Source organism: Nesoenas mayeri, assembly GCF_963082525.1.
Source record: "Nesoenas mayeri genome assembly, chromosome: 2".
In the NCBI taxonomy this organism is placed as follows: domain Eukaryota; kingdom Metazoa; phylum Chordata; class Aves; order Columbiformes; family Columbidae; genus Nesoenas; species Nesoenas mayeri.
Window position 1 is genome coordinate 29,513,541 of NC_137543.1, and position 21,967 is coordinate 29,535,507.

General features: G+C 41.1%; 1 protein-coding gene across 1 annotated transcript; it reads right to left on the reverse strand.

Moving 5' to 3' along the window:
- Positions 1 to 510: 510 nt before the first annotated feature.
- Positions 511 to 17,774, reverse strand: LOC308037091 (carbonic anhydrase 2). The gene is made up of 7 exons (XM_080338596.1): positions 17,615 to 17,774; positions 16,871 to 17,068; positions 7,284 to 7,402; positions 5,708 to 5,800; positions 4,880 to 4,942; positions 3,732 to 3,887; positions 511 to 1,381 (listed from the first exon to the last, which is right to left on the reverse strand). The coding sequence occupies exons 1-7, from the start codon at positions 17,646 to 17,648 to the stop codon at positions 1,262 to 1,264; spliced, it is 783 nt and encodes a 260-aa protein (XP_080194722.1). The 5' UTR covers positions 17,649 to 17,774; the 3' UTR covers positions 511 to 1,261.
- Positions 17,775 to 21,967: the final 4,193 nt, after the last annotated feature.

The window sequence follows — 21,967 nt, forward strand, 5'->3', positions numbered from 1 at the left end:
CTGCTCAGCAATATTTCTGTTGAAATACATCTTACACTTCAAGCATTCACATATGATATGATTCTGTGAGACTAAAACCCAAATGCTGGGGACACAGCCTTGAAAGGTTTGTTCTAGTTGGAGAAACTGATTGAATAGAGGTTCTGCATAAAGATGAGGCATCTTGCTTTGGGGCTGTCACATAAGGGCGATGTTCAAGAAACTGCTTTGGAAAAGCCCTTTCTTCAGTATGATTTTGTTCAAAATTCTTGTGAGCAGATCTTTTCTTAGGCAGTCAACTTTGATGATAATTTGTAGTGATTGCTGAAAACTAACACTTCTTTCTGCTGTCTATCAGAGAGCTACTGAGAGAAAATTTCCTAACATATCCATATAGTTTGCATTCATCTTCAGTGTCATTGAAACCAATTCCCAATACACTATACGTTTAGTAATTATGTTTAATATGCAACAATGCAAACAGACTAGTGACTCCTTTCCTGAGGTAAAATAACAGCATGGAAGCAAAAATATAAGTATAGATTTATTAGAGAAGTTATCTAAAATACAATATTATTTTCCTGTTTAAATTAGAGCATATATTATTTCAATGAAAAGATATTTTGTATTATTCCTATGGTAATAACAACTTTTAGAGATAATACTTAACTTAGAACATTTTTAATTAAAAAAATCCAATACTACTATTAAGACATAGTCAAGGTTGTTGATAACATGGGTAAAAATGTAAAACGGTCTCAAAAATATTTACATGTCAGTTTCTTAAAATCTAAGAACTCTAATTCTCAATATTCATTTTGCTTTACTTTCTAAAAATACATTTTTTTTTCCTAAAGCGTATCTAGATTCTGTATTCCTGTGCTTTTCACAAAGCTTCAAGTTATTGTTAGTTATGTGTACTATCACACCAACAGATGAGGTTTCTTAAAATGGCTTATTTCACTATTCACATCCTCTCCCAAGTAGCCAACATGCTGTTTGACATGTTATACCCAAGTGTCAGTCGCAGTAATAGTCACCAAAATGCACACACAGCCACCCTTTAATACCTCCCCCAACCCCACACCTTAAGAACCCTTTCCTATTTGGCCAAGAGCCTTTCACATTTAATTAGCTGGCTTTTTAGATGCAAAGTGAAAGAAACAAAGAACAAATCTGGGAAACAAGATGTTGCCAGGGCACACCGGCAAAGGTTTGATTTGTGCTTAGCAAAAGGGGCTCCTCACAAACACAGCAACTTCTAATGGTCTCGGTGCTGAGGTTACTGGAAGGAAGCTCTGACTTCTCTGTTCTTCAAGGGCTGACATGGCCGCCAGTTGTCAACCATATGGCACACGGGCTCATTCTCAGCACTGAAGCAAAGGCCACGGAGTTTGCACATCTGTGGAAAAAGGCACAAACATTCTCAAATGCCTGCTCTTGCTTCAGCAGGACTACCAGAGGTATAGACCTTGGGCCTCAGCCACAGGTCCAGCCCAAAAGTTTCACCTGCACTAATGAACGGTCTCAAGATGGTATCACCGGCGACTCATGTGTCTCTGCATTTCATACACACCATTTCCTGACACAGGCTTTCCTGCCCACAAAATATCCCAGCAAGAAGAACTAAGAAAGCACAAAGACATAGGCACACACTTTCTGAACCCCGTGCACGAAGAGCTGTTTGTCCTTGATCTGGATCTGAATTGAATCCCCTTCAGAATCCTTTGCAGGTTGTACTGGTTTGGCTCTTTAGAAAGTAGCATTTTTTGTGTCCGGTTGATACATTTAAAAAAAAAAAAAAAAAAAAAGACTACCCTTGGTCAAATTAAAGCAGACAATTTCATTCAAGATATCTTGATTTTCAAATGCTGTGAGTGGGAAAACTGTTACACATCAATAGTAGCACCCTGCAAGCTTCTAGAGCTTGTTCTTGAGCCAAAAATCAGTGTTTGTACAGTCTGATGTAATAAAAGCTCTTATGTCTTAAGTGGGCATCTGCAAAACTAATAAAAAGACTGTGTCAAAATAATAAGCCACCTCAAATACGATCTCACAAAGACAGCTGGAACTGCTGATAGAAATATGTAGGTGGGATACAAGATTTCACGAGTCAGGCTGCAGGCTAGGCATCCCCTCATTTGAGGAGGAAAGCCCCCAGCACTGACCAGCCCAGGAGAAGATTTCACCTTCAGGACTGACCAGAACAAAGTTCAGAGCTCAACCTCTGCCAGGAACTGCTGTGTCACTATAGCAAACAACAACAGGCTCACTACACCCTGTTGTAATATCCAGCTTTTATCTATCTTTGGAAAACCAGTTCAACTTAAATCCAGTGTCAGTATTTTGCTTTGTGTTTTCTTGTTTGATCAGGTCTGGAATGAAAAGGCAAGCTGCCACACATGCTGTTTTGATCCCAAATCCATTTTTGAAACGTTGACGGTAATATGGAGGGTTGAGTGTGGGAGAAACAAGTGGTGTCTTTTACCACTTGTAGGTGGTTAATGTAGGTGTAGTAGGAAAAACAACTCTATTTTGGTGAATGTGCTCCTGCCCTATAATAAAACCATATTTGCAAACCTTGGACTATCAATAGCAATACCAGCAGTTTAGAACAAGTACACAGTGTCAACTTCCATGCTCCCTTGCAGTTCATTAATGGTAATCACCACTTTAATTATTATTTCCAATAGTTCTTCCTTGTCATTTTTTCTATCTTTTATTACATTAAGTCCTATTACAGCTCAGTTGCACTTTTTTCACATCAGCTGAATAAAACCCCCAGAATTATGTGTATATTGTTAGCACATCTACCATTGATAAAAGGGATTTAAGAGTTTGAAGGGTAAACTAAAGCCCTTCAGGGTTAGTTTATATTTATAGGCTCTAGATTCTATTTTTATCTCCCAAGTGCACAGATGGGAACCTGAGGACAGAATCCTGCCTCTATGCAATTTCATTAATGGATGGTGCAGAAAGCTAGGGCCAGGAGTGATTTAATCTGCACAATCGCCTTTCTGCTAGGAAGACTGTCCTCCTCAAGCTGCTCACCAGAATAAAGCATTTTTACAGGCAGCAGACTTCTGGAATTTGCAAGTTTTCTGTCTTACAAACAAGGCAGTTTTGTTAGGATTGCCACAATTCTGCGTGGGACTTCCAGTCTGTTCTGGGCTGAACAGGACTTGTAAAATGAGCTCTGTGTCCTGGAAATGCTGGAAGATCAACAAACCAACTACAGGTCTACATTGTGTGACTGTGGATGCAGAATAGATGTTCTTCAGATGCTTGGTAAACCCAGTATTTTCAGGGCAAGTACACCCAGATAAGTGATGTGTCCATGTACAGCAAATGTGCTGATGCTCACAATACATGTCAGGCAAACCCTGCAAGTGCAAATGGTCCTTTCAAGGGTGCTACGAATTTCCCACATTTTTACTATATGGCAGCTCTAACCATGTTATCTGGAAAGCCTGATTAAATTTTTAAACCTCCCCAAATTTTCCCTGTGTCCACAAATGCAGGACAGCCTTAGGATTTACAGCAAGTTCTACTTCCATGCATAGAAGTGGAGTCCTACCAGAAAACCATAACCACTTCAGATATATATTTTTGACATGATATGTAGGACATACTGCCCTGCACAGCTGTGCAGTAACAGAAACGGACATTCCATGGCCCAGCAGGAGGGCTGAACCACAGAAATCAGTATGACCCTGGAACACATCTGCCGGCACCATCCATTGGAGACCTACCTGCTCAGGACTGACAGTGATGGGTTCCTTCAGAACATGCCAGACGACACATTCAAGCAGTGGTGGGGTGGTCAGTGAGCCAGGGTATGTCCAGTAGTCTCTGCATGCAGGAAGCAGCCCAGTGGGGTCAAAGTTTGTGAAGGAAGCTTGCTTCCCCTACAATAAAGAGAGCAGGTAGGCTAATGTCAGGGGAGAGATCACATACACACGCTGGGCTTGCAGTAATAAAAACTTATACGGGAAACTTAATGTTTGGAGCAAGGCAGAAATTTAGTTTGGCGTGTAGTGTTGAGTGTCTCCTACAGCACCCTCAGGTTAAAGACTTTCAGTAACATATTTCTTACGTCTCAAGACTTTGAAGACATTGTTTATCATTTCAAATATTGAATTTATGCTCCTTGCTCCTAGAGATACAATCTGACCCCACTTGAAGGAACAATTTTTCAGATGCCATGTACACCGAAATAGAAAACCTGGGAGATCTGTTTCAGAGTCCATTGCAGTAAATGGCAACATCCATTTCACCTCAAAGGAAGCCTGATAAAAAATAAAACTACGCTGTCATCTCTTATTTTTCCTGCCCACATTTCTCATTGGGACAGTCCTTTACCCACTATGAAGGTACCTAATTACTCAGGAAGTACTTTTCGTTTCTCATTACTCAGCTCATTAAGACCACATACACACTTCACGATGTTTAAATTACAGAAAGGCATTTTTTTTTTCCTAAGAGTTATATCTCCCGATCAAATTTATCTGGACTATGTCTAGAAATAGCCAAGAGAAGAAACAAAATTCATCCCACAGACACAGAGATGAGGGGAAGTGAATTCTGCATCTGTCACCACTGACCAGAAAGGGCACCTGGCAGAATAATTTAGATTCAGACACTGAGTCCTACCCTATAGGTTTAAATGCAGTTACAAGACAGAGAAACATCACCATTCCTAGTATTCCCTGCCCTGTACCGCAACTTCATTTCAATCTCTTCTGCATTTAAGATTACAGGAGCATTAATGCTGACGACAGGATGATTTGTTTTACTTCTGTACATGTAGCAGACTGAGAAGAAGTAAATAATCCACATTCTGGAGAAGACAACAGCACAATTGGGATTGGTGTAAATCAATAGAGACAGCAAATATTACCTTGGTTTGAATGGAGTTCAGAGCATCCACAACTTTCTGTATTTCAGGCTTGGCATTTCCTACCTGTAATACAAACCATATGAAAAGAAAATAACCATGCACTCTCATGATATGTTTAGCTTTCTGATACAGCTCTCAAGGAAACATTTTACAACACATTTTCTCTGCATCATTTCATTACATAACAGGAATATTACAGCAAAAGCAACTGGAATTGTCTCTGTAAAATCATGCCAGTTGACAATCAGCACAAATGGGTCAGCCAAGGACACTGGACAGAATGAAGATATTTTCATTTTTGATATATGGATTTATTTTTGGACTTGAGCTGGTCTTTTTTTCATGTAAGTCACCCTCCTAATACAATACAGTGCGGCCAGGACAGAGTGCAGACTGCTGGGGCACAATCACCTTCTCCAACCATCTGTGAAGACAATTCCACTAAGACAAAATGCTCTGGACATTTAACGATGACAGAAAAGGGAAAATAGGTGTTATTTAGGCTGGTCCTACTGCAGATTCATACACACATAACTTTGTCAGTTACGTGCATCACCTTTCATTGGCAAGAGCTATGGCAGCGCCATCATCATGATGAAGGCAAGTGCTGCTCCAGGGCCACCACAGTGATGGATGGCAGCCATACTCCATTGCTGGTGTACAATTTTTAGAGAAAGTCAAGAATTTGTAGCACCAGCTGGCCTCTATAGGTTTATGCAGTATAGCGTAATGCTGCCTTATTCTATATTTTAGGCCCTTAGGTCCTCCTGCAACACAATGAACATCCTGGACTCATCCAAATAATACAAAAGAGAAAGTTTAACTAACCTTCATGAAGATGCCCACCACAGCCAAACCATCAGGATGCTTCACAGCTTCAGCAAATTTACCATATTTTACATTCCAGTGAACAATATGGAGCTAGGAACAAGAAAAGAAGCAGCACTATGAAGATGATATTCCATCCATAATATCTTACAAATGAGGATGCAGGGAAGTAATTTATTAAACATTAAGAGCAGATGTTGTTTTGCTGCTGAGATTTAAAAACTTTTGTGTACAGTTAAGAATTTGTTGAATCATTCATCTACTTTCAAGTTTTATTTATGCAAAGAGTTTTCTGTCATGTATTTTATTTTGCTTCTCACTCTTATTCCCAGATGAGTTTTAAATGCAAACTGTGGCTGTATCATTCTGCTTTTAGTCTGAAGCTCCTGTTATCTTCACCCTGAGTTTTTCCTGCATGCAGACTGCAGGATTTTGATACAGTATTTTACTGCTATGAATCCTAGAGTTCTTATCAACACTGAAAGACACAATTGCCCAGTGTCGGGGAGAAGAGGCATTAACTACAGATCTGACCTGCATTCTAGAGAGTTTTAAAAAACCATTCCATCCTTTTCTGGAAACCCTTTAAAAAAAAAAATTAAATAAATCTCCAGGTCACATTAGACAGGATGTTGCTTTAATTAGAAATAACTCAGAAATAAAAAATGAAGTTCATCTGGCTGTTTCCTTGCAGAGCAAGTCAAGTCAAGCAAGTAATCATGGTACTATCAAGAGATGTCAGGCAATGGAAAGTTTCTCAGATAACACAAAGGCTACTTTATCTCATGATAAAGTAGCAGAGCGAATGAATTTGTGGGGCCATTTCTTTTATCTGTCAATGCAAATTACAGGTTTGTTCAGTCAACATGCATTGATGAAAGGGTTAAAAAAACCAGTCTGTCACAGCATCCAGAGGTAGATTTCTAAACAGAGGACAAAGAAATGGATGCAAGGCACTGAAGTCACTTAATTTCTGTAATAGGACTGTAATACAGTCTTAAGTGGCCCAAGGGACATCTGGAGTCCTGAGACTATCACAGGTAGTGCCTGCAAGGTCTCACTTTGCTCCCCGCCCTCTTCACAGCTCCCCTTGCTTCTTTGCTACCAAAAGATTAAAGGGTCTGACCCCAAATTATCTTGTTGTTTATCTAAATGTCTCTGATGTTAAAAATTGAAGCCAGGAAAGTGGATGTGCCTGTACAAAGGTGCCGTGATTCTATTTCTTCATTGTTCTTATGAGTCATCGAGAAAGCAGGGAAAAACACAGGGATAATAGATGTGGATTTTTCCACTTCTGTAGTTTCTTTGATATGAAGTAGCTGAAAACAAACAAACAAACAAAAACACCACAGTACAAAAGTCCTTCAATTCTAACCTCTGCAACTGCAGGGAATAGGTCCTGGAGTGGCATTGTACCAAAATGTTATGTGGTAATCCCCATAATGTCTTGCCCTATTAAGATGTGTAGAGAAGTTGCTACCATAGCAGGGTTTTTTTTGTTGTTTTTGTTGTGCTTTGTTTTTATTTAAATATATATTCATTATACAGAAAAAAGTGAAGGTAAAGCACAACCTACCTCTGCATCATACTTCACACCATCCACGGTGTGCTCAGACCCTTGGCCCTCGCAGGATCCCCAGTGAATGTGAAACTGCACCAGCCTGTAGACCCCATCCAGCGCTCCTCCTTGCAGCACTGCAAAGCAAAGAGCCTCCATTAGCATCTCCCACAACCTCTGCTGTGGAGTCTCACTTCAAACGAGAACATCCACCTCAAGTCTTCCAAATGAGTTACAGTTCATTGCTCTGCATGCGGCCATGCTGCTCCAGATCATCCTCAATGGTACATCGCTGCAATATGCCAAAATCAGTAATAAATGTGTAAAAAACATAAGTGACTTTACAGAAAGTGTCTCATCAGCAATTTAACAGGCATGCTAATATCACAGGTGATGAGGACAGAGCTAAGGATGTAACTTTTCTGTCACCAAATAAAAAAGGCCAACAGGCTTTTTAAGACCCCCAATATAGTTACTCCATCAAAGTGCACCTGAAGGACAAATCATCTTTCACTTACTAATGTGCTCTGTCCCTTCATTTTAGACTCTTTATCCATTTAGGCCTTAATCCTGCAAATCCTGTGGTGGATTGGACTGAGTGAAATGCTTTTGGTTCCAAATTAAAGCAAAACACCTGTTAGCTGCAGCAAGTCCAAGTGCCCAGGCACAGGGCAAGGCACTGCTGAGATGTGAATTCACAGCGCTTGTCCCTCCCATCCTTCACTCCTCAAGAATGACTTTAACAATAATGATGGTGAGAATGACAATACCCACAGAGGCAGATTTTTAAAATATGGATTGGAAATGAGGTGTTTACTTATGCCCTCCACTGTCTGACATTACTGCTGCCATGGGACTCCTGTAAGCGGAGTGCCCACCACACTTTCAATTATACCAGAGCGAGTTCCCCTGAGCTCCTTCACTCTGCTTATTAGTTTTAACCTTGTACTTAAACTGTGACCAACCACCATTACAATATGCAGGATCAAGCCCTATTACTGCAAAATGCTCACAGCACAATGTCTCCGCCAGTGCAGCATAAAGCACAGAACAATAACAAATAGTTCTACTAAATAGAGCTATTTATCTAAGTTACTAGAGCAAGGTTTCACACTGGTCTGTGTGTTTTGTTTTTGGTTTTCTGTTGCTAAACATCTTAAATTCAAAATTAAATCTTTAAGATGTTAATATTTAAAGATAAAAATATTTTAAAATGTAATTTGAAGTTATATCTTAGAGTTCAAAACACATAAATACATATATACAATAAAGTGACAGAAGAGTGTTGACATCAGATATAACATATATGGAAGTGTGCTCTGTGTATGTGCCACAAACAAAATGGTTCTGTGGAATAAAGATGCTTTCCTCTCAGTCTGCAATTAGTCTAGACACTATCACAATACGTGCACATGTGAAAATATACGTCAAATGCAGATAGGAGGAGGTCACTGTCTGTTCAGGTTTGGAAAATTCTGGTTTTGTGCAAGCACGGACAACAACAGCCATGGATACTTGGCAATAAGGTGAGAAGGATTTGACTAAAAAAAACCAGAATACATGACAATTAAATAAGATATATATGAAATACATTCATTCTCACTGGTGTGCCTTACACATGCAAAATTTGGGTTCAGTGGAAAAATTTCATTTGCCTGGGGCTCCTTCTTTGGTAAATATATTTAGAAGCCTCCCAACACGTATTTCTCTTTGAAAAATGTGAATATATGTTCCAGTGCAGTCTTTGTAATTTCTGATACTGTAGCCAACACTGAACAGCCAAGAGACCAAGACTTGCCCTACCTATTGCCAAGCTATGTGACACAAAGAAGAATGGCTACTTAAAGTAATTAAATAGGAACATATCTTATTCTATTGTTATGTTTCTTATTCTACTTTTGTGTGCTAGTTGCCAAGAAGCATAATTGTTTCAAGCACAGGACTACGAATCAGAATAGTTTTTCTCAGAACAACGACTGTGAATGTGCATTAGTCCCTTCTGAAAATGAAGTAATTGGTTGCTATGTCTTTACAGATGCAAAATCATTTAATCCACACAATATTGTGATTAATTTAAAAATAATGTAATGGAGTTGCAGTGTGTCAGTTTCAGTTCCTCCAGCTAATCCACTTGCTGCTCATCGCAGGTACAAATGGACTGAGGCTCCACCATTCCCCAACCTCAGAAAGCATTAGCACGGCACAGGTTAGTCTGCCATTATTAATCAATGAAAAGCATGCTGAAAAGCAGAACCATGCAATCTTCTTTAATCCAGTTGCAGTGTTATTTCTCTACACAGTTTGCTACAGTCTCATAAAACTCAAAAGATGCACAAAAAAAATCTCTTTGCAGTTTTCGCTTACTTTTCTCATTCTGCGGTTCTCAAATCCAGCACTAGCTTATTTTGACTCATAGCAGAGCATTCAAAGAAAGTAATAATTAGATTAGTGTAAATGAATACAAATTCAGCAGGCTTAATTACAGAACAGCCCTTCTTGTTCTAGCCTACATTAAGCAGTTATTTTTTAATAGTTCTCAGCCCTTCCAAAGAAGTAAGATTTAAAATTAAACTTAAAAGGCAAAGTAGAAATGTTAGAGCTTCATTTTTTTCCTAGCACAAGCTTTTTAAACCATGAATAAACAGTAACAGCTTTTGCAAAGTAGAAGCTCATCAAGAATCAGAGCAACTTCCTACCAGGAACTTCCCCATCCTTGTCCCATGAGACACAAACACAGATTCAGGCCACACTGATGACAGCAGTCCAGCCTTTCCATCCCCATTTTTTGAAGGATGGGAAAATTCTCATCTACATTTGAGCACCTCATCATTAGCTCACTTCTTTTTGAAATCAGTATTCATGCACACCATCCTGGAAACAACTACATAGCTGTGCTCCCATTTGTGATATAGCACAGCTTCAGATGCAAAGTGAAGACAGCACAAGCCAACCTGGAAACCACATTATTTTCTTACAGTTTCATCCTTCTCAACACAATCTACGTCAGTAACCTGGTCTCCATAGATGTGTAACAGCCCAAGACGACAACTTAAAACCAAAACTTTTTTTCCTATTTTACAGATACTTGAAAAGCTACAGCGAGATGAATTTGGAGCTACTTAGATTAGAAATAGTAACTATTTTCAAACTTCTATCCTTTACTGAAGAAGTTACACTAGTAACATCCAGTAATTATATTGCACCGTATATTAAATGATCTCATATCTTCCAAATTAGGTAAAAATAAATATTACCAGAGCTAATTTGGAAAGTCAAACAACCACATGAACTGTGTGGGGTTTCTTGAATAAACAAGGTGAACTAGATTTGTCTCCATTACATTTTCTTAGGCTACTTGGAACCACAGAGAAATGAAAGGCCAATTTGCTGCACCTGGGCCAGCTGTTTACTGAGGCCACACAACTTCACAGTTCTGTGTAAAGGCAAGTCACTGGGTAGTTACCTTTCCCACGTAGAACAGAACAGCTTCGTAAAAAATACTGTGGCCCACTTCATACCTTTTTTCAGGGAGCAACAGAATCCACACGTGTGAACTTTCACAGCAAAACTGTGGAATTACTGTTATTTAGTTAGGTCCTGTGGGATGTTCTCTCTATATGGAGCACATGACTAATAAATGTCATCAAGGCAATAAACCTGTCAAAGAAGTAATCAAAATGGCTGAACTACAAAGTAGTTTCATGAGGTAGAATGAAATCCTGTCATACAAATTAGCATAGTAAGAAAAAATACTACTCTATCGCTCTGAGAAAATGCAGAATGAGAAAATGTTCTTCAAATGGAAACCACTGACAGCAAAAGCTCCTTCCAGAACCTGAAACAATGGGTCCACTACAGCACGATGGATGGCCCGACCTCAAAACTTCAGAAATTTAGTTCTAATTGAAGTACCACCAAACAAACACCTAGCAGCAGGACATTTCAAGGATCTACCTTCAAGGACAGCTGGCTTGCACACACATTGCTTTGGCAAAAAGCCATGATTTTGTATCGGCCTACAGTAGATATGCACATGTATATGACGTTGTAGGTATGTGTGTAGATAAATATATAAACAGTATATACATAAATGTTAATGTTGTGTAAGCTTTTACGTATACACAGATATCTGAATGATAGCAAGCAGGCCTTGAGGAGACAAAGTAGACGAAGCATTACTTGAGGAAAAAAAAGCCTTGAGCACCATGCACTATTAATGGCACAAAAAAGGCTCTTATGAGGATGCCCAGGGATTAGCCTTGTGTTCTTATGCAAGAATGGGCTTCCCAGTCTGACAGACTGAGGAGTTCAGTTAGGGTGAGCTGCCACTTCTGTGAAATGTAGAGCACAGAGCATCACATTTTATGAAATGTTTCCTTCTTTATGTTATCTCTATCAGACATTCCTCCTAGGACGTTGTATCAAGACAAGCAGGAGAGCAAGGCAGCACACAAGCACTGAACTGTAGGGATCATACTTGCAGAAGACATCTGTAACTGGCTTCACCAGAAGGAAAAAATACGTAATTGATATCTCATATGAAAAAAAATACCACAACCTACTCTGACCTTGCCAGAGGGTTAGCCTGATAAGGCAACAGGGATGTTCCACTGAGATAGGCCAGAATGAAACATCTGCCAAAACGCAGCGGGTCTGTAGACGTGTGTAGCGGCAGTGGGTCAGTGGTTCTGATTCACCCCGGTTGAACTATTTCATCCAGACTGGGTAGCAGCCAGAGAGACTCTGACCTGCTTAAGGAGATGAAGCTATTTAGGTTATCGACTTTCCTCCCGCTCCCTGGGACCAGTGCAATTTATCTCTCATGTAGTCTCTTAAATGGAGATTGTCTGTGAGTTGGAAGGCTGATCGGGGACACAGGACAGTGCCTTTAGTCCTCATGTTTCACCCTGCATGAGCTGACAATGACTTTTTAAGAACTGAGTTGGAACATTAAGATTCTCTTAAAAGTAATTAACGGCTTAATTACTACAGTAATAACTGCTTACAGTACTGAAAATTGTGTATTGGACATGGTGCTCAGACTATGCTGAGATCTAATGAAGGATGAACAAACTCAAGGTGTGAGTACTGCCTCTAAATACTCAGCAGTCACTCAGACTGGAAAGAGTAGTCCTGGTGGCATCTGACACACCAGCTTCATTGCATCTTAAAAATAAACTTTTCCAAGTGGCCCTAGCTAGTAACAGCTCACATGTTTCTCCTGATTTGCACTAAAAGCACCTCTAGAGAAGGAATTTGGAAGAAGAGGAGGACCCTGCCATGATTCTTAAAACGCACAATCCATGTCAAATTTCTGCTCAGAAGTTGCATGTTAAAAAAATAAAAAGCTGATGTAAGTGAAGTGCACTTTTGGGCTCTGTAAAGAAAAGGTCTGAAACATGCGGGACTGACCTCCAGCCCTCTCATCTTCCTTCCCAGTTCCTGGAAGCACTAGAGTGACACTCCACTCACCTGCTCTCATATGCTTTGCAGCTTCTGGTGATCCTGGTTCACTAGAGAAATGACTTGATGATCACACACCCTCTGGGACCTCTGACTTTCTAGTCAGCCGGCGCACAAAGGTACTTGCAACACGTGGGCACGTGTCTGAATGCAGTCCCCATAAGCTATAAGCAATCAGTTCCCTGATTTACGGTTCTGAAGAGTCAACACATTGCTTAGGCTATACTGTATTGTGGACCTTTGATCCTTGACTGTATACTGATAACATGTAATATTATTCTGGCATAGGTAATATTACACCTTCAGAGCTGGGAAACCTAAGAATAGCCCAGTAGCAGTGACTGGATTAAAAGTTGTGCCTTAAGGACAGCAGACCTGCGTTTCTTCCTTAGTTTACCTGCTGAAGCAGAACTGTAGGAAAGTAGCAAGCGGCACAACTTTCAGAGTAACTCACTGCCAACCAAGCAATGCTAATGCACTGAAAAACAAATATAAGAAAATAAATTGGTTTGTTTACAGCGAGTCATAATTCAAGACAATTGAAGCTTCCTCATTAATATTTATACACAATTATAGGAAAAATTGTGTAATATATTTGATTATGACTACTGAAAGTCTCCCAAGCGGGGCTAGTTACAAGGTCAACATAGTTACATCTCCTTGGGTCTCCTCATAATTTTAAAGTTATACTATGACTGAATATCTGCAAAAGTGTCAGTATTAAAATCCAAGACCAAGTCCCAAGTAAATGTATCTCTAGCTCAGCAGCAGCAAAGAAAAATGAAATAATTAAGAGACTTGTCCACCAGCAGAAATTACCAGCACATTCAGTAATGCCTCTAGAGCCTTACCCCACAGCTGCAATCTACTTCTGTCAGATTCCACAGCTAAAATGCTACATTTTAACATTCTCGTTATGGAATACTTTAATTGCTAGTTGAATTCCTCCTTTTATAAGTTCATCATACTCATTATTAGAAAACACAAAATAAAACGCCTACCGCTGTGAGAATTTCCTACTTCAGGTTTTAGGTGAATTCTGAAAAGTTTTCTGCAAAACTTAACATAGAGAACACATTTTAAGTATGTTACAAATTCTTCTTTTGGGGTCTGGAGGTTTTCTTGAGCAAAGTCACTTCCTGTGGTTTTACAGCTCTGAGAAGTCCCTACTTTGTTCTGTCTTCCAAAGTGAGTGAAACGATACACATGGCCTTACAGCAGCCTATAAAGTGTTTAATATGATAAAATAAGTACCCTTAATGAGACATTATTTTGCTATTAAGCTCTTAAAATAAGGTGCATTATTATAACTTAATGATTATCAGCACCATTTGCTTCACTCATATGTGCAAGGAGAGATCCTGGCATACAAGACTGAATGAACTTGTAGTTTCATTCCTAGTGACACTTTTATAATATAAACTTTTTCCTTTTATTTAAACTGTAAAAATTTTCAAGATTAATGTCTACAAATACTTGAACTTTCACCATTATTAAAAGACAGTGGACATGAGAACTAAGAAAGCAACTGAAAGAACTGAAATAGAAGAGAAACAAAGCAGCAACAGGAAGAGGAAGTTCACTATTAAGTTTCCACATAGAAGTCAAGAAAATATACCAAAAACTGCAAGGACACAAGATAAAAGACAACCTTTTCTAAGAGAAAATAAAGGAATTTCAGGAAGAACATTTTACATCAAAATTTTGATTATTCTGATATCTACTTGTTGTTACTTGTGACCAACAGTATTCACATAACTTATTTGCTGAATCAAAGAAATAAGTAGCAACTACTTTCAAAGAGTTTTATCCAAACATGAATTTTAGCTTTCTTACCTATTTTTACCATACTATCACTACCTGTATTTTTTTATTGCAAGAAATCATTTTACATACCCTAAAAAGCAAGAATCAACCAGACATTAATACCTAGAATGGCTGTTCAATTTACTTCAGTGTCATTAGTTATGAGACTGAAGATTCTTAATTAATGGATCTACTTCTTTGGTTGTGAATAATCTTAAAGACATGAGTAATCAACACACAATGATCTTATTACTTCATGTTGCGCCTACTACCACAGATAATTCATTACTGCATGTGGGACAGCTCATAGGAACACGCACTGCAGCCTGTGGGAAGTATTTACAGGATTTTGTTCCATTGTCTTCTGTAAAACATATCAGCACATCACCTATCTCCTATAGTTTCTCCTTGTGAATGCTGCACAGTCTAACCAAGAATTTGGTGCACTCATTATAGTCAGGAGTGAATCAAGCAGAGTCAAGTCAAAGACATCTCTATTTTGTGTAAGGAAAGTAGGTTACCTAGTTAACTGCATACAAATGAAGCCACTCGTGTGCTGCCAGGTAGATTCTATGCACTGTAGTTTTTAATAGGAAGCACGATACTGAAGGATCCACACTTACCTGGCTTCATAGAGATCTGTTTAATGTTTTTTTTCTGAAGAATAATCAGTTTCTGATTATAGAGCTACTTGCATCTCCTACCCTCCCACTCTGAAGCTGTGTCACTGCCTGTCAGAGGATCCCTGTCACAGATGTTCCGGTTCTGCGCCGAGTTCTCAAAAATCATTCTTCCTACAGACATTTCTTTAAATTATTCCTGCCATTTCCCCCCCAAGTTACCAAATCCAAGCTACTTTTCAGTCTTTCCAAACTTACGCACACACAGAAGGAAAACATTTTTTGTTTTGTTATACTGTGAGGACTTGAAGCTGTTTCCTTTGGGCTCAGTGAGAGACTCCTATGTATCTGGTGAAAACATAATCCCTTCTTTTGTACTCTGAATAACTTACCTTATTGCCTATGACACTTAATGCCTATGCATTCAGCTCCTCAGTGCTCTAGAAAAACTAAGCAGTCAGAATACTTTTTTCCTTTTATAACCATAAAAATATTAATGTGGATGTTCAGTATCAATTACACCTATGTGCATTTACATGACTGTGAACACTTAGAGATGACCACTTAGTATTGTTCAGTATAAAGACTGTAATTAAAATGCAAAGTTAATTTCTGAGAACAACACTGAATGTCTGTCATACTGTTACATTATCTGCAAAACCCCCACATTTTTAGTAGGAATGGATGATTTGTTTTCAGCACCATTCTGTAAATCACATTGCCAACAAAACGCTTAGGAAAAACAGGGCACTTGCTCAAGCAAGTTAAATCAGGCAGTGTCGGGAGAAGACAGTGACTTACAATGGGATTGGTTTTCCTGTCTAAATTAAAAATAGAGGTACAGTCATTGTTGTAAGGTGATTATTTCTGCAAATCCAGACAGACGAAAAACTACAGTTACAAATCTAGAAAACCATTGTTGCAATTGTGGCTTGGATTCCACCTCTTCATTCCTTTCAGAAAGGATTAGTAAAAGGTTTGCAGGATTCAGTGTCTCATTTCACCATACAGTACGATGAACGCCGTGGAACAACTACCTGCTAGCAGACTTTGTAGGAATGTACCAGATGTATCATCTTTATCGAGAAAGCCCAGTGTCCAGAAATGTCAGAAAGAACACTTTTCTAAATTACAGAACAAAGAGGTATTTTCTGATCATTCCTCTGTTTCTGTACTAACCTGGGAGCATACTGGCTTCAGAAATAAGAAATAATATTTTGATAACCAAAGAAACTATTTCCAAACTATTTCTACTCCAAGTTGTTAACTGCAATCCCTTGTTATTCTAAGACCAATGTCTTCCTATCACGTATTTTGCCTCTTCTTTCAATAATTTGGTCCACAGCTTAAGCTAATATATGCCTAAAAGTGTTCTTGTCAAATAACCTTTTTTTTTTCCCCCACAGCTGAGCCCTTATCCAAATGCTTCTGACTAAAACAAAAATAAAGCAATTTACTCAAGTTCCGAGCAGGGCAGCTCAAAACTGCCCAGATAGGCTTAGTTTTCTTTTCGTGGGAGCTCAGTTTTCTTCTCATCTAAAGGAGCCATGGGGGATGCCGAACCCTAAGGGCTAAATCCTGACCTTACTGAAGTCAAAACACTGTGTTATTCTTTTATCTTTAAAAACACCTATGGCCCCAGTAGAGACTTCAGTAATGGAGTTAGTAGCAGTTTCTCCCACCTCCATCCTTGCACCCGCAGACAAGGTCTCTCACCTGACTTGTCAGAAGAATCATCGAACTCCACGTTGAAGGAGTGCCCGTTGTTGACGATGGTTCTGGCCGTGCTGGCATCGTAGCTGAAGCTGAGAGGCTTCAGAGCGGAGTCGTACTTGGCGGACTTGCTGCTAATATCAATGGGGGACTGGCGCTCTCCATTGGCGATGGGGAAGTGTTCGTGCCAGTGAGCGGGTCCTGCAAGAGAGTGTAAAGCAGCTCGGTGGGAAATGACACGAAGCTTGGGGTATAGAAATGATAACCCTCACTCTAGAAACCGGGATGTTTTAACACCAGTCTCAGCCCTCAATAAATGTACCATCTATGCGGGCTGCCGGGACTGGCAACACAGGCGGGGGGAAATCCCACCTGGGGACCCAGACAGGGACCCGGCGGTCTCTGAGCCTCGGAGGCTGGGGTTTTATCGGGGAGTCCTTCTAGAGGCCACCCCGTCTTGGTGGAGCAGCGCCCCGTCCTCCCCTCTTCCTTGCGCTGAAGTAAAGGAATGACGGTAGGAACGCAGAAGATGCTCCAGGCAAGTCGTGCTGCGCGCCTGACTTGCTGCGAGGGCGCAGGTGGCATCTCAAGGTTAAGAGAAAAAAAATTAAAAAAATAAAAGCGCCACTGAGCTCATTCCCGCTCCGGGCAAGGGCTCGGTGCGACGCGCAGCGGGCACGTCCCGGGCACCCGCCGGCACATGTTCCGCACGGCGCCGGCCGGAGCCCTGCACCCACCGGCACTCACCGTCCTGGCTGCCGTAACCCCAGTGGTGGGACATGGTGCGCGGCTCGCCGGTGTCCGCTGAGGCTGTCGCAGCGCGGTAGCCCCAGCGCGCTCTCAGGGGCTTTTATAGGCTCCCGCCAACTCCATGCCCTTCTCCGCGGCCGGAGAAAGGGGTGGAGAACGCGGGTAGGGGCGGAGGGAGACTCCGCTGGGGGCGGAGAGATCGGCCGCTATAACCCGCGATCCGCCGCGGCCGCGGAGCTGTGGCTGGCCCGGCCGGCAGCGCCCCCGGGAGCGGGGCGGCGCGGTTGGGGCGGCCGTGCGTCCCTCCCTCCGTGCCCCCGCCTCCATTGCGCACCTGCGGGCGCCCGGCCGTTCCGTGGGGCGCTGTGACCTTGGGAGGCGCTGGCGGGCCGGGGGCAGCGCGGCGGGAGCCGGTGCGGCGCGGGCGGCGGCGGCTACACGCGTCCGTGCGCGGGTGTGGGTGTTCGCGTACGTGCCTGTGCAGGGCCCGGCCCGCGCTCCCCTGCTGCTCCCTGCCGGGGCTGCGGGGAACGGCGCGGCTGCCGTGGTAGCCGTTCCGCTGGGGGAGTTCGGGGGCTGCGCCTGCACCCTGCCGCGCCACCAGGGTGCTTGTGAGCCGGGTTTGGGAAAGGATTAACAAGGATTTGGGGGCGGGGATCAACGCAGCCGGGGGAAGCTCTGGTGACGCGTCGGAAGAATAACGACTTCATTGCTTATTGTGGTTTTTTTTTTCCCAATCACTTTCGGGAAAGGCAGGAGGTTCATCTGTGCTTATATTCCTTCTTCACATCTAGACAATACTGTGAGAGCGGTTAAACCACCACTCCCGAGGACGGACTTGCAGGAGTAAAATTGAGCAATACATATTTTAGATGTTTTACTGTTGCTCAACACTCCGGTGTTTGATGGCAGGACAGGAAGGCTCGGACCTCGACAACCCCTGGCAGAGGCTGAACCCAGCCCAGGGTCCCCGCGCAGCACTGAGGCTGCAGAAACAACTCATGCGTAACTGGGTTTGCAGTGATCCTTTTTAGATGCTTTTGTGTCCTCTTCCTCCGAGCAATTTCTAGTATAGCAGTGACACTCTTATTAGTTTACCCCAATTTTTTTTTATGGAGTTGTTTTATTAAAACATGCTTTTAATTTTATTGTGTTGTGATTCAACCACAGGGGTCTCAATTCTGTTGTCTGCGAGATCATCGTACATCTAGAGTAACACCACCAGTATGACTCCCTCATTTACATTCAGCATGGTAAAATGTATGGCTTTTTTATTTAAGCGGGGGGGGGTGTGGTGTGTGCAAAGTCTATTCATATAATGTGTTTGTTGTTGCCCATGGCAAAAAGAACAAGCTGGGAAATTACCTACGAAAATTAAAGGCATTTTTCAGACCCTTTTGAATATAAGCAATAAGTATTTGAAGTTTATTACTGATTAATGGTGTGTTCTCTCACATTTGCATGCCTCTACTAAAGATGGTTTAGCAACCACAAAATGGAAATGTGAAAGTAAACTGTACACCCAGAAGCTATTGATAAGCGACTGTAGCATACATGATGTAGAACACCAATGGGAAATGCTCGTGTCACAGAGGCACCCCCAAAGTCAATTTAGGCAGCCCACAAGCTCCAGAGTTTCTAACCTAAACTGTGCAGTAAAAAACCCTACGAACTGCGTTTATCCAGAATTGTTCAGCAGACAACATTGTAAAACACAGATTCAGATACCAGTTAGGAATTACTACACAACCAACTAAAATTCAAGGGGATCAGATCCCAAAACTGTAGCGTGCTGGTCCAAAATGTCCATCTTCCCACTCTGTGTCAAAGTGGGGACTCTCAAAGGTACCCAGATCGATGAGCAGTTTGACAAGCTGTCTCAGTCCCCAGGGAGTGTTTCTTAGATGGTCAGTCTAAGGATATGAGACTCAAACAACAAACCCCTTCCTCCAAAGAAGCCCAACTCAATGAGAGGGTTTTCTGGCCAGCTCCATTTATACCCCAGTTGAATCTGCACTGTAGTCATTTATGGTAGTGATCCAGAAACTTCTCTCAACCAAGGCATCTCACTGGTCAAAGGACCTGTCTGTCGACCAGGGGGTGTGTGCATGACCATAGTGGTCCTTCAGCCAAGAGATTTCTCTTGCTCTCTGGGGGGGTACGTGTGGGATGTGCATCTGCCACAACACGCTAGAAATTTATTAGCAATTACTTGTTTGCTGCTTATGGATACTTTCCTTCAATCACTTTTAAATCTGCCAGTTGTACAGATTTATCTGTATCCATATAGGTAAGAATCCTTTAAGAATAAATCAGAAAACATACCGTTATGTTGTAGGAAGGAATAGGATTTCTGTACATTTCAGAAGACTTCCTTCCATTTAATCATACTACGGAAAAATCGATTCAGCCTGATCCTGCTGCACTCTCATATGTCAAGTTTCCACTGATTTCAAAGGGGGTACCACATAAAGGACAAGTACAGAATTAACCATGACACAATGTTTAGCAGGGTAGGGTTTGTAAGAGATCTATTTAGGGTTCTTACCAGAGAAATGAAATCAGTCAGCAGCACCATCGAGGGACTGGGATTTTAATGACATTAATCTTCATTTTTGTCGCATTTTTTTCTATCAGTAGGTATGTGGTACATGCTAAGCACATACAGGCATACATCCACAAATAGAAGGTCCATTGTTCTCAAAATCAAATACCAATTTCCATTGATCATTCAGCAGTTAGTATTTGCAGGCTTGAGTGAATGCCGAGAAGCTGAGAGCCTGGCATTGATTTGGGCTCGTTGATTCCAGCCTCCTCCTTTTCTGTCTCCTGCCTGCATCAGACTCCTCTGATCTGTGATGGCTGTTTTATGGCAGAATGCAAAGCCTCAAGGAAAGCCATAAGATAGCCTTGAGAGGAAGTTAGATACTGGAAACAGTAGAGTCCAGATGATACTACACACTGGAGAGCTGCTTAGCAGTGACAAGCAAGGCATGTAAGTGATAGCAAAAGGACATAATACATGTCAGCAGAGCACCTGCACTAGCTCAAGCATTTCATGTAAATCCACACTATGCTCCATAAATCTGCCCCTCTCTGCCCCAGTTCTGCTGAAATCCATGGAATGACGCATACCAGTGAGGCCTGCTTGCACGTACAGAATGTGTAGGAGCAGTTCCTAAAGCAAATGTTCACAAAGCCTGTGGTGACAGAAGCATTATAAATACATTTTAGGCAATACAAATAGAGGGAACAGCTTAGATAATTGCTGTAGCCGTTTGATTACTCATGACTCTGACATTAACATTTTGAGTAGAAAAGATGCCAGTGTAATCTTGTCTCTCATTTCTGTCATTACTGGTGCCACGTACTGTGCGGGTTTTTAGAAACGAATAAAACCAGGTAGCTTTCTTCATCTCTCTTCTATTTTTTTTGTGTTAGATCACCCCTCGATATGGTAAACAAATAGGTGTTTCTAGATTTGATGGTGCTTTTAAATCACATTAGTAAATACAAATAGAAGCAGCGTCAATAGTTTCAATAAGTGCAAACCATTCACTCAGCTCCCTCACACGGTTTATGGTGCTCACTCCTGGGCAAAGCACAGTGTGAAGCCTGTACATGCTTTATGCCCCGCTTGAATCCTGCTTTGAAAGCTTATGTCTCACAACACATTTGTTGACCCTGTGCACAGGAAAAAAAACCATCCTGTTTGTGTATGTTTTATGAAACTTCCTGGAATATATTTTTGTGATAATCACTATTATTTTTGTGAAGCACCACAAATGTCAGTACAGATGGAACCGTATCAAAGGTTTTTCCTCCATAGTAGTCAATTGCCAACCAGTAGGAGTGTTCTGGCTGCAGGATTTATGACAAGTCAAACATGCATCAACCTGCAAGACGATTTCAGCAGAACTGTATACAATGATCATGCTGTAAATCCACCTTTTAATTTTCATAGCAATTTTCAATTCTATTTGCAGTCATTTTTTTGCATCTTTGTCCGTGTTTCTCTTCAGTGCTGAGCAAGATCCAGAAGAACCCTGCATCATTCTGATTCATTCTAGCTGTTCTGTGAATATTAAACACAATTATGAAAGTAAAATAATTTTTGGTCCTTCAGTGAGGTCAAGTTAGAGCCCTTTCTTCTGCTACAAAAATGATGCTTTACTACTAATTTCTAATGAGAGAATAATACAAATATCGACAGTGCAAGCTTTATGACATATTAATGCAGTAACACAGAAACTAATTGTAAGGGAGGATATAGGTAGAGACAATAGAAATGCCTAAGTCAAAATGTCATTAGATTATTACCTCTGTGCAGAACCCCAAAGCTGTAAACTT